This window comes from Ascaphus truei, chromosome 22 (genome assembly GCF_040206685.1).
Source record: "Ascaphus truei isolate aAscTru1 chromosome 22, aAscTru1.hap1, whole genome shotgun sequence".
NCBI lineage: Eukaryota > Metazoa > Chordata > Amphibia > Anura > Ascaphidae > Ascaphus > Ascaphus truei.
Genome location: NC_134504.1, coordinates 13,041,784 through 13,057,484, shown reverse-complemented (window position 1 = coordinate 13,057,484; position 15,701 = coordinate 13,041,784). Strand labels below are relative to the sequence as shown.

Here is a 15,701-nt window from a genome sequence, read left to right as displayed (position 1 = left end):
TCTCTCTCACTGGGTGACAGCCCCTCCTCACTGGGTGACAGTCTCTCTCACTGGGTGACAGTCTCTCTCACTGGGTGACAGTCTCTCTCACTGGGTGTCAGTCTCTCTCACTAGGTGACAGCCTCACTCACTGGGTGACAGTCTCTCTCACTAGGTGACAGTCTCTCTCACTGGGTGACAGCCTCTCTCATTAAGTGACAGCCCCTCCTCACTGGGTGACAGTCTCTCCTCACTGGGTGACAGTCTCTCTCACTGGGTGTCAGTCTCTCTCACTGGGTGTCAGTCTCTCTCACTAGGTGACAGTCTCTCTCACTGGGTGACAGTCTCTCTCACTGGGTGACAGTCTCTCTCACTGGGTGACAGCCCCTCCTCACTGGGTGACAGTCTCTCTCACTGGGTGACAGTTTCTCTCACTGGGTGACAGCCCCTCCTCACTGGGTGACAGTCTCTCCTCACTGGGTGTCAGTCTCTCTCACTGTGTGACAGTCTCTCTCACTGGGTGTCAGTCTCTCTCACTAGGTGACAGTCTCTCTCACTAGGTGACAGCCTCTCTCATTAAGTGACAGCCCCTCCTCACTGGGTGACAGTCTCTCTCACTGGGTGACAGCCCCTTCTCACTGGGTGACAGCCCCTCCTCACTGGGTGACAGTCTCTCTCACTGGGTGACAGCCCCTCCTCACTGGGTGACAGTCTCTCCTCACTGGGTGACAGTCTGTCTCACTGGGTGTCAGTCTCTCTCACTGGGTGTCAGTCTCTCTCACTGGGTGTCAGTCTCTCTCACTAGGTGACATCTCTCTCACTGTGTGACAGCCCCTCCTCACTGGGTGACAGTCTCTCTCACTGGGTGACAGTCTCTCTCACTGGGTGTCAGTCTCTCTCACTAGGTGACAGTCTCTCTCACTGGGTGACAGTCTCTCTCACTAGGTGACGGCCTCACTCACTAGGTGACGGCCTCACTCACTAGGTGACAGTCTCTCTCACTGGGTGACAGCCCCTCCTCACTGGGTGACAGTCTCTCTCACTGGGTGACAGTCTCTCTCACTGGGTGACAGTCTCTCTCACTAGGTGTCAGTCTCTCTCACTAGGTGACAGCCTCACTCACTGGGTGACAGTCTCTCTCACTAGGTGACAGTCTCTCTCACTGGGTGACAGCCTCTCTCATTAAGTGACAGCCCCTCCTCACTAGGTGACAGTCTCTCCTCACTGGGTGACAGTCTCTCCTCACTGGGTGACAGTCTCTCTCACTGGGTGTCAGTCTCTCTCACTGGGTGTCAGTCTCTCTCACTGGGTGACAGTCTCTCTCACTGGGTGACAGTCTCTCTCACTGGGTGACAGCCCCTCCTCACTGGGTGACAGTCTCTCTCACTGGGTGACACTCTCTCTCACTGGGTGACAGTCTCTCTCACTGGGTGACAGTTTCTCTCACTGGGTGACAGCCCCTCCTCACTGGGTGACAGTCTCTCCTCACTGGGTGACAGTCTCTCTCACTGGGTGACAGTCTCTCTCACTGGGTGACAGTCTCTCTCACTAGGTGACAAACCGGAGACATCTGAACTATGAGTCTGGGACTGCAGAGGCATGCCGGGAATTGTAGTTCCTGTCACTGAGGCATGCCGGGAGTTGTAGTTTCCGGTACGGAAGCGGAAGTGCTGCCTGTGTGTCGGCTGCAGGACATGGAGCGGTGGCTGTGACCGGAGACCTCCCACCCCCGCCCGGACAGGAGACCCGGCCGGAGACACCGGTGAGAGCAGCGTAACCCTGCTACTAATGCCCTAGGTGGGGGAATAACAATACCCCCACTAATACCCGGTGGGGTAACAAGATTCCCCACCAATACCCGGTGGTGGGGGTTACAAGATCACCCTACTAATACCCCAGGTGGGGTAATTAACAACCCTAGAGGTGGGGGTAACAAGACCCCCCTACTAATACCTCTGTGGGGGATAACAAACACCCCAAGGGACTGGGTAACAAAATCCCCATACTAATACCCCAGGGGGATAATTAATACCCCATAGGGGTAACAAGATCCCCCTATTAATACCCCTGAGTACATGGTTCTCAGCTTTCTATCAAGTACCCCTCCCATTCCTATAATACAGCAGTCCCCTACCCTTATTACGCTGTGCCCCTTCCCCCTACAAAAAAATATTTAGTTCCCCGAACTCCTAATTGATCTTATCGCTGACTCATCAGGCTATATACTATATGACTGATCCCAGGCAGTATAGTGTCATGGGGGGGGGGTAGTACATGCATAATAAAGCCCCAAACTGCCCCTCAGTGTGTGCTGGCAGCATGGGGGGGTGGGGGGCAGGAGAATGGGGGGTTTATAGCTGTCCATCACTGCGAGAGCTTCCAAAGTCACGCCATACAATGCCTTGCGGATGCAAGTGGCAGTCATACCCCCACACGGGCTCAGGACCCTGCTATTCTGCCTGAGATCCGCCAGTACATATATTTTTGGGTGAACCCCTAGGAGACATCTATGATTCCCCTGGTTGGGAATCACTGCTGTAATATAACCCCCCCCCCCCCTCTTATTTTGCCCCTGGGAGGGATTCGAACGCCAGGTAACGAGGGATCCAGCCTTGAAGCGCCTACCATCCGACTTTTTGTTTGGACCAGACGTAGCCGCGTAATGTGGGGGTTTATGGGGGGCGGTGGTGCCGGAGAGTGTATGGGGAGTGGGGTACACGGGGGGAGTTGTCACTTATGACATTAGGGGATTTCTTAGCACTGTTGTTTACCCCTCTAGTTCCGCAGGCGCCTGTAGGACCCGGCTCTTCACGCAGGCCTCTCCAGCACTGAAAGGGTTAGCAGGACACGGACACCCGGCCCTCTGCCCAAGTGTAAGGCGGTCACGGGTGTTGGACACGTCAGCCCCGCGCCCTGGCTGTGCCTGCACCTGTGGGTGTGGTCCTGTTACCTTTCCAATGCCAGAATGTCACCTGTGACACTCCGTGTACAGGAAGTATTTTTGGGGCGTGGGCTGTACATACAAAATCTGTAACATACATACATGACCATCATGTACACATGTATAAACCCCGTCACCCCACTGCCAGTCGCCTTGTGCGGGGGGCTTCTCTCCCCACTCCTTGTTCCGGGGTCTCTGCTGTAGGGGGCGTCACACCCCTCCATTCCTCTGCGCTGCGGGGGGTTGCGTTGCAGGCCCCCCCTGGCAGGGAATGGGTTAAAAGGACTTGAGTCACAATACCAACAAGGAAGGGAATTAAAAACCAAAAGTGGGATTAACCCTTCGCTGCCCAAGGCACCTGCAGAATGTTGCTTGGTAACGTGCTGCTTTGGTAATGCATGGGGTTAAATAAATGAGCCATGCAGCCACCTCTTGGGCGGGGTCCCCGGCAGCTCTGCAATTAGTCTCGTTTGTGACGGAGCCGAAGGGATAAGCCAGCTGTAATGTGTCACTCGGCTCTCTGGCAGGGAAGGGGTTAAGGCAGGTAAAGGTGAGATTACTCCTTGTAAGGGTGACGTCCTCTGTCACATCCCCCTCAGGTCCAGGAAGGGAGGCATCGCCTTGATCCGTGTGACTGTTCAACCAGTTTGTCCCCTCTCCTTGTCCCCCGGCAGTGAGGGTACAGGGAGGTGACAGAATAATGCTGCATGCTCGGGGTCCCCTCTCCTTGTCCCCCGGCAGTGAGGGTATAGGGGAGGTGACAGAATAATGCTGCATGCTCGGGGACCCCTCGCCTTGTCCCCCGGCAGTGAGGGTATAGGGGAGGTGACAGAATAATGCTGCATGCTCGGGGACCCCTCGCCTTGTCCCCCGGCAGTGAGGGTATAGGGGAGGTGACAGAATAATGCTGCATGCTCGGGGACCCCTCTCCTTGTCCCCCGGCAGTGAGGGTATAGGGGAGGTGACAGAATAATGCTGCATGCTCGGGGACCCCTCTCCTTGTCCCCCGGCAGTGAGGGTATAGGGGAGGTGACAGAATAATGTTCCATGCTCGGGGTCCCCTCTCCTTGTCCCCCGGCAGTGAGGGTACAGGGGAGGTGACAGAATAATGCTGCATGCTCGGGGACCCCTCTCCTTGTCCCCCGGCAGTGAGGGTACAGGGGAGGTGACAGAATAATGCTGCATGCTCGGGGACCCCTCTCCTTGTCCCCCGGCAGTGAGGGTATAGGGGAGGTGACAGAATAATGCTGCATGCTCGGGGACCCCTCTCCTTGTCCCCCGGCAGTGAGGGTATAGGGGAGGTGACAGAATAATGCTGCATGCTCGGGGACCCCTCTCCTTGTCCCTCGGCAGTGAGGGTATAGGGGAGGTGACAGAATAATGTTCCATGCTCGGGGTCCCCTCTCCTTGTCCCCCGGCAGTGAGGGTATAGGGGAGGTGACAGAATAATGCTGCATGCTCGGGGACCCCTCTCCTTGTCCCCCGGCAGTGAGGGTATAGGGGAGGTGACAGAATAATGTTCCATGCTCGGGGTCCCCTCTCCTTGTCCCCCGGCAGTGAGGGTATAGGGGAGGTGACAGAATAATGCTGCATGCTCGGGGACCCCTCTCCTTGTCCCCCGGCAGGGAGGGTATAGGGGAGGTGACAGAATAATGCTGCATGCTCGGGGACCCCTCGCCTTGTCCCTCGGCAGTGAGGGTATAGGGGAGGTGACAGAATAATGCTTCATGCTCGGGGACCCCTCTCCTTGTCCCCCGGCAGTGAGGGTATAGGGGAGGTGACAGAATAATGTTCCATGCTCGGGGTCCCCTCTCCTTGTCCCCCGGCAGTGAGGGTACAGGGGAGGTGACAGAATAATGCTGCATGCTCGGGGACCCCTCTCCTTGTCCCTCAGCAGTGAGGGTATAGGGGAGGTGACAGAATAATGTTCCATGCTCGGGGTCCCCTCTCCTTGTCCCCCGGCAGTGAGGGTACAGGGGAGGTGACAGAATAATGCTGCATGCTCGGGGATCCCTCTCCTTGTCCCCCGGCAGTGAGGGTATAGGGGAGGTGACAGAATAATGCTGCATGCTCGGGGACCCCTCTCCTTGTCCCCCGGCAGTGAGGGTATAGGGGAGGTGACAGAATAATGTTCCATGCTCGGGGTCCCCTCTCCTTGTCCCCCGGCAGTGAGGGTACAGGGGAGGTGACAGAATAATGCTGCATGCTCGGGGATCCCTCTCCTTGTCCCCCGGCAGTGAGGGTATAGGGGAGGTGACAGAATAATGCTGCATGCTCGGGGACCCCTCTCCTTATCCCCCGGCAGTGAGGGTATAGGGGAGGTGACAGAATAATGTTCCATGCTCGGGGTCCCCTCTCCTTGTCCCCCGGCAGTGAGGGTATAGGGGAGGTGACAGAATAATGCTGCATGCTCGGGGACCCCTCTCCTTGTCCCTCGGCAGTGAGGGTATAGGGGAGGTGACAGAATAATGTTCCATGCTCGGGGTCCCCTCTCCTTGTCCCCCGGCAGTGAGGGTACAGGGGAGGTGACAGAATAATGCTGCATGCTCGGGGACCCCTCTCCTTGTCCCCCGGCAGTGAGGGTATAGGGGAGGTGACAGAATAATGTTCCATGCTCGGGGTCCCCTCTCCTTGTCCCCCGGCAGTGAGGGTATAGGGGAGGTGACAGAATAATGCTGCATGCTCGGGGACCCCTCTCCTTGTCCCCCGGCAGGGAGGGTATAGGGGAGGTGACAGAATAATGCTGCATGCTCGGGGACCCCTCGCCTTGTCGCTCGGCAGTGAGGGTATAGGGGAGGTGACAGAATAATGCTGCATGCTCGGGGACCCCTCTCCTTGTCCCCCGGCAGTGAGGGTATAGGGGAGGTGACAGAATAATGTTCCATGCTCGGGGTCCCCTCTCCTTGTCCCCCGGCAGTGAGGGTATAGGGGAGGTGACAGAATAATGCTGCATGCTCGGGGACCCCTCTCCTTGTCCCCCGCAGTGAGGGTATAGGGGAGGTGACAGAATAATGCTGCATGCTCGGGGTCCCCTCTCCTTGTCCCCCGGCAGTGAGGGTACAGGGGAGGTGACAGAATAATGCTGCATGCTCGGGGATCCCTCTCCTTGTCCCCCGGCAGTGAGGGTATAGGGGAGGTGACAGAATAATGCTGCATGCTCGGGGACCCCTCTCCTTGTCCCTCGGCAGTGAGGGTATAGGGGAGGTGACAGAATAATGTTCCATGCTCGGGGTCCCCTCTCCTTGTCCCCCGGCAGTGAGGGTACAGGGGAGGTGACAGAATAATGCTGCATGCTCGGGGACCCCTCTCCTTGTCCCCCGGCAGTGAGGGTATAGGGGAGGTGACAGAATAATGTTCCATGCTCGGGGTCCCCTCTCCTTGTCCCCCGGCAGTGAGGGTATAGGGGAGGTGACAGAATAATGCTGCATGCTCGGGGACCCCTCTCCTTGTCCCCCGGCAGGGAGGGTATAGGGGAGGTGACAGAATAATGCTGCATGCTCGGGGACCCCTCGCCTTGTCGCTCGGCAGTGAGGGTATAGGGGAGGTGACAGAATAATGCTGCATGCTCGGGGACCCCTCTCCTTGTCCCCCGGCAGTGAGGGTATAGGGGAGGTGACAGAATAATGTTCCATGCTCGGGGTCCCCTCTCCTTGTCCCCCGGCAGTGAGGGTATAGGGGAGGTGACAGAATAATGCTGCATGCTGGGGGACCCCTCGCCTTGTCCCCCGGCAGTGAGGGTATAGGGGAGGTGACAGAATAATGCTGCATGCTCGGGGACCCCTCTCCTTGTCCCCCGGCAGTGAGGGTACAGGGGAGGTGACAGAATAATGCTGCATGCTCGGGGACCCAGAATAATGCTGCATGCTCGGGGACCCAGAATAATGCTGCATGCTCGGGGACCCCTCTCCTTGTCCCCCGGCAGTGAGGCTATAGGGGAGGTGACAGAATAATGCTGCATGCTCGGGGACGCCTCTCCTTGTCCCCCGGCAGTGAGACTATAGGGGAGGTGACAGAATAATGCTGCATGCTCGGGGACCCCTCGCCTTGTCCCCCGGCAGTGAGGGTATAGTGCAGGTGACAGAATAATGCTGCATGCTCGGGGACCCCTCTCCTTGTCCCCCGGCAGTGAGGGTATAGGTGAGGTGACAGAATAATGCTGCATGCTCGGGGTCCCCTCGCCTTGTCCCCCGGCAGTGAGGGTATAGGGGAGGTGACAGAATAATGCTGCATGCTCGGGGACCCCTCGCCTTCTCCCCCGGCAGTGAGGGTATAGGGGAGGTAACAGAATAATGCTGCATGCTCGGGGACCCTCTCCTTGTCCCCCGGCAGTGAGGGTATAGGGGAGGTGACAGAATAATGCTGCATGCTCGGGGACCCCTCGCCTTGTCCCCCGGCAGTGAGGGTATAGGGGAGGTGACAGAATAATGCTGCATGCTCGGGGACCCCTCTCCTTATCCCCCGGCAGTGAGGGTACAGGGGAGGTGACAGAATAATGCTGCATGCTCGGGGACCCCTCTCCTTGTCCCCCGGCAGTGAGGGTATAGGGAGGTGACAGAATAATGCTGCATGCTCGGGGACCCCTCTCCTTATCCCCCGGCAGTGAGGGTACAGGGGAGGTGACAGAATAATGCTGCATGCTCGGGGACCCCTCTCCTTGTCCCCCGGCAGTGAGGGTACAGGGGAGGTGACAGAATAATGCTGCATGCTCGGGGACCCCTCTCCTTGTCCCCCGGCAGTGAGGGTATAGGGGAGGTGACAGAATAATGCTGCATGCTCGGGGACCCCTCGCCTTGTCCCCCGGCAGTGAGGGTATAGGGGAGGTGACAGAATAATGTTCCATGCTCGGGGACCCCTCGCCTTGTCCCCCGGCAGTGAGGGTATAGGGGAGGTGACAAAATAATGCTGCATGCTCGGGGATCCCTCTCCTTATCCCCCGGCAGTGAGGGTACAGGGGAGGTGACAGAATAATGTTCCATGCTCGGGGACCCCTCGCCTTGTCCCCCGGCAGTGAGGGTATAGGGGAGGTGACAGAATAATGCTGCATGCTCGGGGACCCCTCTCCTTGTCCCCCGCAGTGAGGGTATAGGGGAGGTGACAGAATAATGCTGCATGCTCGGGGACCCCTCTCCTTGTCCCCCGGCAGTGAGGGTACAGGGGAGGTGACAGAATAATGCTGCATGCTCGGGGACCCCTCTCCTTGTCCCCCGGCAGTGAGGGTATAGGGGAGGTGACAGAATAATGCTGCATGCTCGGGGACCCCTCTCCTTGTCCCCCGGCAGTGAGGGTACAGGGGAGGTGACAGAATAATGCTGCATGCTCGGGGACCCCTCTCCTTGTCCCCCGGCAGTGAGGGTATAGGGGAGGTGACAGAATAATGCTGCATGCTCAGACCCCTCACAGGCTCAGTTTTTTAAATTTATTTATAATAATGTGTCACCAGGAAGTAATACATTGAGAGTTCCCTCTCGTTTGTAGGTATGTCCTGGGCACGGAGTTATAACAATACCTGGTTACAGTAAAATAACAGAGGTTATACACTCAATTCCCAGGCATTTCATGGACAGATAGAGTTGAAAAATGGGGTGCAGGGGATAAAGGGCTGGTGAGTTTCAGATTGAAATAGAGCAACTTTAACATCAGCGAACGGCAGCAAAAGGCTGTCCGCCTTTGGGGCGATGCAGGTATCAGAGGGTGCACCCCACCTAAGGCTGAGTCCCCGCTGGCGCTGAGCGTGCTCATGCTTGGGGAGCGCTCCAAGCATGAGCGCCGGGTGTCCTACTTGTACGCGCGGGGGTGGGGGGGGGGGGGGGGGACCATTGCAGGTAGTTGAGCGCGCGGCTATGTATAGTTTTTTTGTTGAGCGTGTGAGCCCGCGCACAACGTGAGCGGGGACTTACATATAGCTATATATGTAAGTAACCGCCGCAAGCGCCGCCCGCTCGGCACTACCGGGGACGCAGCCTTAGAAGCAACCACGAACCGTCACGGATCCTCTCTGTTGCCGCTCTAGAACACACTTATTATGGCATGGTGGTTATAGCACAGCCTTTGAAGTGGCTGCTCCCTGTCTCAGTTTGGCTGTCCGCTCCTTGTGGCCTCGGCACGTTAATGTTTAACTCCCTTGTGGCTCAGACACTAGAAGCGAGTTCTCCATGGCCGGGGCTCCTTGTGCCTGCAAAGGTGTGTATATAAAAGCAAATATTGTTTCTATATTGTTCCTCCGGGATAGGTACTGGAGCCTGAGATTGTGAGCTGTGCCGCACAGGGCTGGGCTCGTGTGTGTGTGTGTGTGTGTGTGTGTGTGTGTGTGTGTGTGTGTGTGTGTGTGTGTGTGTGTGTGTGTGTGTGTGTGTGTGTGTGTGTGTGTGTGTGTGTGTGTGTGTGTGTGTGTGTGATACTTGGGACTGTTATTGTTTGCTCATGGTCCGTGCCTGATCTCACCAGCGGTACCTTCTTTTCTTTACCAAGGTCCGGCTCTTGGCGCTGATGCCTCATGAATCCCTACACGCTGCTGGAATGTAGGGAGTCTATGAGCCCCCTGCGTATCAGCGTGGGTGGTCTCCCGGTCCTGGCCACCATGACTAAGACGGCGGACCCGCGTTTCCGGCCACGCTGGCGCGCGATTGCGCTGTCCGGGGCCGGCCTGGCGCTGCTCCTTCTGCTGCTCTATCACCGTTCCTCTGGCACGCGGGCAGCGCCACCGAACGCACACAACTGGAGGCTGGCGCGCCCTCCGGCTGCAGGCGCCTACAACGACACCTACCCGTTGACCCCTCCCCAGAAGACCCCCGAGGGGCTGCGGTACCAGATCGCAGCCATAGCTGACCTCGACACCGAGTCTCGCAGCACCAAGGACAACACCTGGTTCAGCTACCTGAAGAAGGGTCACCTGACGCTGTCGGGCAGCGGGGACCGGGTGACGGTGGAATGGGAGAAGGACACGGTGCTGGAGTCTCACCTGGCGGAGAAGGGACGCGGGATGGAGCTTTCCGAGCTGGCGGTGTTTAACGGGAACTTGTACACTGTGGATGACCGAACTGGGGTGGTGTACAGAGTGGAGGGGAGCAGGGCCGTGCCATGGGTCATACTGAGTGATGGAGACGGGACAGTGGAGAAGGGTGAGTGACCGGGGAGGGACGTTGTTTTAAAACATTGATTCTTTTGGGAAGAGGTGGAAATTTGCACCGTTATTTAGTATTGTGCTTCTCGCACTGACTAGTGTACATTTTATATACTGTACAACTACAGTACTGTGTGTGTCTCATGATCATCATCATCATCATCATCATCATCATCATCATGTCTCCCCACTGCTGGATGAAGTCTCCCCAGTGATCTCCCAGGTCCTGCGGTTACAGCCTCTCTTCTCCACGTCGCTCCCACACATTCCCTCATCCCATCCTCTCCAGCCCGTGTCTCCCCACTGCTGGATGAAGTCTCCCCAGTGATCTCCCAGGTCCTGCGATTACACCCTCTCTTCTCCACGTCGCTCCCACACATTCCCTCATCCTCTCCAGCCCGTGTCTCCCCACTGCTGGATGAAGTCTCCACAGTGATCTCCCAGGTCCTGCGGTTACAGCCGCTCGTCTCCACGTCGCTCCCACACATTCCCTCATCCCATCCTCTCCAGCCCGTGTCTCCCCACTGCTGGATGAAGTCTCCACAGTGATCTCCCAGGTACGGCGGTTACAGCCGCTCTTCTCCACGTCGCTCCCACACATTTCCTTATCTCATCCCCCCATATTACTTTTGGTCTTTTAGTCTCTCTTGGAATCCAGTTGAGTTCCATCTTTGTCGAACGATGGTCATTGTGACAGTAGGGGTAAATATGGTTGCTGTTAATAAAGGTTACGCCTGTCATTTCCATTACTCCCAGTTTCCCCCAGTTGAGTGTGGGTGTTGTCTGTTAGTGGATATATTTTTCCAATAAATTAATTGTGTAAACTGTCGTGTTTCTGTCTGGTGATATTGATCCCTGGTATAAGTCTGCTCATCCCGTGACAGTCATTTCTTCTTGATATGTCTGACCCAGCGCCATTTTAATTTCTTCCCCCTTATGATGTCACAGACCTGTTTGGTATTAAACCCGTTCATTCTCTTTTCCTGTCTCTGCGGGTAATACCCAGCATGCATCTCCGTACTTCTTTGCGTTGTCTGAAGGGTCCAAGTTTCAGATCCATACGTGAGCACGAACAGGATACTCTGGTCGAAAACATTCTTCTTGAGGCACCGTGGAAGGTCCCCTTGCAAGAGTGTCTTGTTTCTTCCCAATGCCTCCATCCCATCGTCATTCTCCTGATTTCATTTGAAAGGTTCCCACCCATTGTTACATGACGGCCAAGGTAGACATAGTCGTCAGTTAACTGAAGGAAGTATGGAGAGATGCATGCTGGATATTATCCGATAAGGCTGGTAAAAGGTTGAATGGGTTCGAAACCGAAGAAACGTCTGTGACATCACAAAGGTGAAGGAATGGAAAGGGGCTGGACATATCACAAGAAGAAATGACCATCGTTGGACGAAGATGGAACTCTACTGGATTCCAAGAGAGATTAAAAGACAAAGACCAAAAGTAAGACGGGATGAGGGAATGTGTGGGAGCGACGTGGAGGAGAGAGGCTCTAACCACAGGACCTGGGAGATCACTGGGGAGGCTTCATCCAGCGGTGGGGAGACACGGGCTGGAGAGGATGGGATGAGGGAATGTGTGGGAGCGACGTGGAGGAGAGAGGCTGTAACCGCAGGACCGGGGGGATCACTGGGGAGGCTTCATCCAGCAGTGGGGAGACACGGGCTGGGGAGATGAAATATGAATATTTATCCATACACACAATAAGCCATCAGTCCCCCGAAGCGCACTCTCGCTGCCCTCTCCCCGCAGCGCGCTCTCGCTGCCCTCTCCCCTCCCCGCGGGGCACTCTCGCTGCCCTCTCCCCTCCCCGTGGGCGCTCTCGCTGCCCTCTCCCCTCCCCGCGGGGGTCTCTCGCTGCCCTCTCCCCGCGGGGGTCTCTCGCTGCCCTCTCCCCTCCCTGCGGGGGTCTCTCGCTGCCCTCTCCCCTCCCCGCGGGGCGCTCTCGCTGCCCTCTCCCCTCCCCGCGGGGCGCTCTCGCTGCCCTCTCCCCTCCCCGCGGGGCGCTCTCGCTGCCCTCTCCCCTCCCCGCGGGGCGCTCTCGCTGCCCTCTCCCCTCCCCGCGGGGCGCTCTCGCTGCCCTCTCCTCTCCCCGCGGGGGTCTCTAGCTGCCCTCTCCCCGCAGCCCTCTCACTGCCCTCTCCTCTCCCCGCAGCGCTCTCACTGCCCTCTTCTCTCCCCGCAGCGCTCTCACTGCCCTCTCCCCGCAGCCCTCTCACTGCCCTCTCCCCGCAGCGCTCTCGCTGCCCTCTCCCCGCAGCCCTCTCCCTGCCCTCTCCCCGCAGCCCTCTCACTGCCCTCTCCCCGCAGCCGTCTCACTGCCCTCTCCCCGCAGGGTTTAAAGCCGAGTGGCTGGCGGTAAAGGACGAGCTGCTCTACGTGGGGGGTCTGGGAAAGGAGTGGACCACCACGTCGGGGGAGGTACTGAACAACAACCCAGAGTGGGTGAAGGTGATCGGACCCCGGGGGGACGTCCAGCACCAGAGCTGGGTGTCCAACTACAACTCCCTGAGGTCGGCGGCCGGAATCCAGCCCCCAGGTAAGAGGGAGGGTCTGCCATGTTGCACTGAAACGGTTAACGCTGCATGGTCCGCTGAGGTTGTGATGCACTCACCCAAGTAACGTCTCTGCGCGTCCCACGCTGTGCGTTGCATCACGTTCCAAAGCATGGCGGCCCCTCTGGCATCCCCCCCTAAATCCTTGTGTCCCCCTTATATCCCCCCTCCTCAGGGTACCTGATCCACGAATCTGCGGCGTGGAGCGACGCTCTGCAGCGCTGGTTCTTCCTCCCGCGCCGGGCCAGCCACGAGCGATACGCCGAGACGGAGGACGAGCACCGCGGCTCCAACATCCTCCTCCGCGCGTCGCCGGACTTCTCCGACATCTCCCTGGCCCGCGTGGGGCCCCTGGCCCCCACCCACGGCTTCTCGTCCTTCAAATTCATCCCGGGCACCGACGACCAGATCATCGTGGCTCTGAAATCGGAGGAGGACGGGGGCAGGGTGGCCACGTACATCGTGGCGTTTACGTTGGACGGGCGCATCCTGCTGCCCGAGACCAAGGTCGGGGGGGTTAAATATGAAGGCATAGAGTTTATCTAAAGCCCGCCCCCCAGGAGCCGGCACGTGAGCCGTTCATTCCCAGACCCTACGGAGCGGCGTGGGGGTCCCACTAAAAATCTTTTGGGGGTGTAAGATGGAGGGGGGGAAAAAAATCAAAGCATTTGATCGGAAAAGTGTCATTCCCATAACCTCTCTGAGGCCCCACGGCGGCCATGTTTAAAGTGGGCGAATGCCAGTAGGGTCTTGTTGTCCTCCGCGCTACAATGTAAAGAGGAAAAGAAGGCGTTCCCAGGAGGAAGCGTGGAGATTATCGCGCGCTCGTGTGGCGCAGAGCAAGCCGCAGGTGAATGTGGCGGACCCTGCGGCCCCCCAAAGCATGTCTTTTATTAAAGAGTCTTTTTATTACTTCCGGATAATCTTATTTGTATGGAGTTTGTGTTAGATTCTTGTTTTCCGATACTCGTCAGACAGTTCCGTGTCTGTGGCATGTTCCGTGTGCTCCCACCGCCGGACACAGGCTGCTCCCGCTGCATGTTCCGTGTGCTGCTGCATGTTCCGTGTATGCTGCCCGCGCTGGGCACAGGCTGCTCCCGCTGCATGTTCCGTGTATGCTGCCCGCGCTGCGCACAGGCTGCTCCTGCTGCATGTTCCGTGTATGCTGCCCCCGCTGGGCACAGGCTGCTCCCGCTGCATGTTCCGTGTGCTCCTGCATGTTCCGTGTGCCGCTGCATGTTACGTGTATGCTGCCCGCGCTGCGCACAGGCTGCTCCTGCTGCATCTTCCATGTGCTGCTGCATGTTCCTTAGACCGAGCTCACGGTGGCGGCGTCGCTTGCGAACGCGCGCGCGTCAAGGGCTCTAACCTGCTTGCCTATGGTAGTTCACGTGCCCGCTGCGCTGCTACATTTTGCCGCCACAACAGAAATTGACATTTCGGGCTGCAGTCGTGTGACAGCATCACGTGGGCTGGTTCAGCCAAAGAGGTTGGGGCCCCCCCCCTGATCGCCGTGACCCATCTGCAGCTAGCGCACACATCGCTGGGGCTGCAGGACTGCGCGCACGGAAGCACGTGCCGCCACCGTGAGCTCGGCCTTAATATTGTTAGTTTTTAGCGTTGCCCTGCGTGTCACCGTGATGGTGTTGCTGTGTGTGCTGCCTTGCTCTGCGTGCCGCCGTGATGGCGTTGCTGTGTGTGCTGCCTTGCTCTGCGTGCCGCCGTGATGGCGTTGCTGTGTGTGCTGCCTTGCTCTGCATGTCACCGTGTTGGCGTTGCTGTGCGTGCTGCCTTGCTCTGCGTGTCACCGTGTTGGCGTTGCTGTGTGTGCTGCCTTGCTCTGCGTGTCACCGTGTTGGCGTTGCTGTGTGTGCTGCCTTGCTCTGCATGTCACCGTGATGGCGTTGCTGTGTGTGCTGCCTTGCTCTGCGTGTCACCGTGTTGGCGTTGCTGTGTGTGCTGCCTTGCTCTGCGTGTCACCGTGTTGGCGTTGCTGTGTGTGCTGCCTTGCTCTGCATGTCACCGTGTTGGCGTTGCTGTGTGTGCTGCCTTGCTCTGCATGTCACCGTGTTGGCGTTGCTCTGCGTGTCACCGTGTTGGCGTTGCTGTGTGTGCTGCCTTGCTCTGCATGTCACCGTGTTGGCGTTGCTGTGTGTGCTGCCTTGCTCTGCATGTCACCGTGTTGGCGTTGCTGTGCGTGCTGCCTTGCTCTGCATGTCACCGTGTTGGCGTTGCTGTGTGTGCTGCCTTGCTCTGCGTGTCACCGTGATGGCGTTGCTGTGTGTGCTGCCTTGCTCTGCGTGTCACCGTCTTGGCGTTGCTGTGTGTGCTGCCTTGCTCTGCGTGTCACCGTGATGGCGTTGCTGTGTGTGCTGCCTTGCTCTGCGTGTCACCGTGTTGGCGTTGCTGTGTGTGCTGCCTTGCTCTGCATGTCACCGTGTTGGCGTTGCTGTGTGTGCTGCCTTGCTCTGCGTGTCACCGTGTTGGCGTTGCTGTGTGTGCTGCCTTGCTCTGCGTGTCACCGTGTTGGCGTTGCTGTGTGTGCTGCCTTGCTCTGCGTGTCACCGTGTTGGCGTTGCTGTATGTGCTGCCTTGCTCTGCGTGTCACCGTCTTGGCGTTGTTGTGTGTGCTGCCTTGCTCTGCGTGTCACCGTGTTGGCGTTGCTGTGTGTGCTGCCTTGCTCTGCATGTCACCGTGTTGGCGTTGCTGTGTGTGCTGCCTTGCTCTGCGTGTCACCGTGTTGGCGTTGCTGTATGTGCTGCCTTGCTCTGCGTGTCACCGTCTTGGCGTTGCTGTGTGTGCTGCCTTGCTCTGCGTGTCACCGTGATGGCGTTGCTGTGTGTGCTGCCTTGCTCTGCGTGTCACCGTGATGGCGTTGCTGTGTGTGCTGCCTTGCTCTGCATGTCACCGTGTTGGCGTTGCTGTATGTGCTGCCTTGCTCTGCGTGTCACCGTGATGGCGTTGCTGTGCGTGCTGCCTTGCTCTGCGTGTCACCGTGTTGGCGTTGCTGTGTGTGCTGCCTTGCTCTGCGTGTCACCGTGTTGGCGTTGCTGTGTGTGCTGCCTTGCTCTGCATGTCACCGTGATGGCGTTGCTG

General features: G+C 58.0%; 1 protein-coding gene across 1 annotated transcript; it reads left to right on the top strand.

The window, feature by feature from the left end:
* The first annotated feature begins 1,595 nt into the window (after positions 1-1,595).
* Positions 1,596-13,516, top strand: CANT1 (calcium activated nucleotidase 1). Its single transcript, XM_075580024.1, has 4 exons — positions 1,596-1,741; positions 9,389-10,038; positions 12,385-12,588; positions 12,780-13,516. The coding sequence occupies exons 2-4, from the start codon at positions 9,414-9,416 to the stop codon at positions 13,148-13,150; spliced, it is 1,200 nt and encodes a 399-aa protein (XP_075436139.1). The 5' UTR covers positions 1,596-1,741; positions 9,389-9,413; the 3' UTR covers positions 13,151-13,516.
* Positions 13,517-15,701: the final 2,185 nt, after the last annotated feature.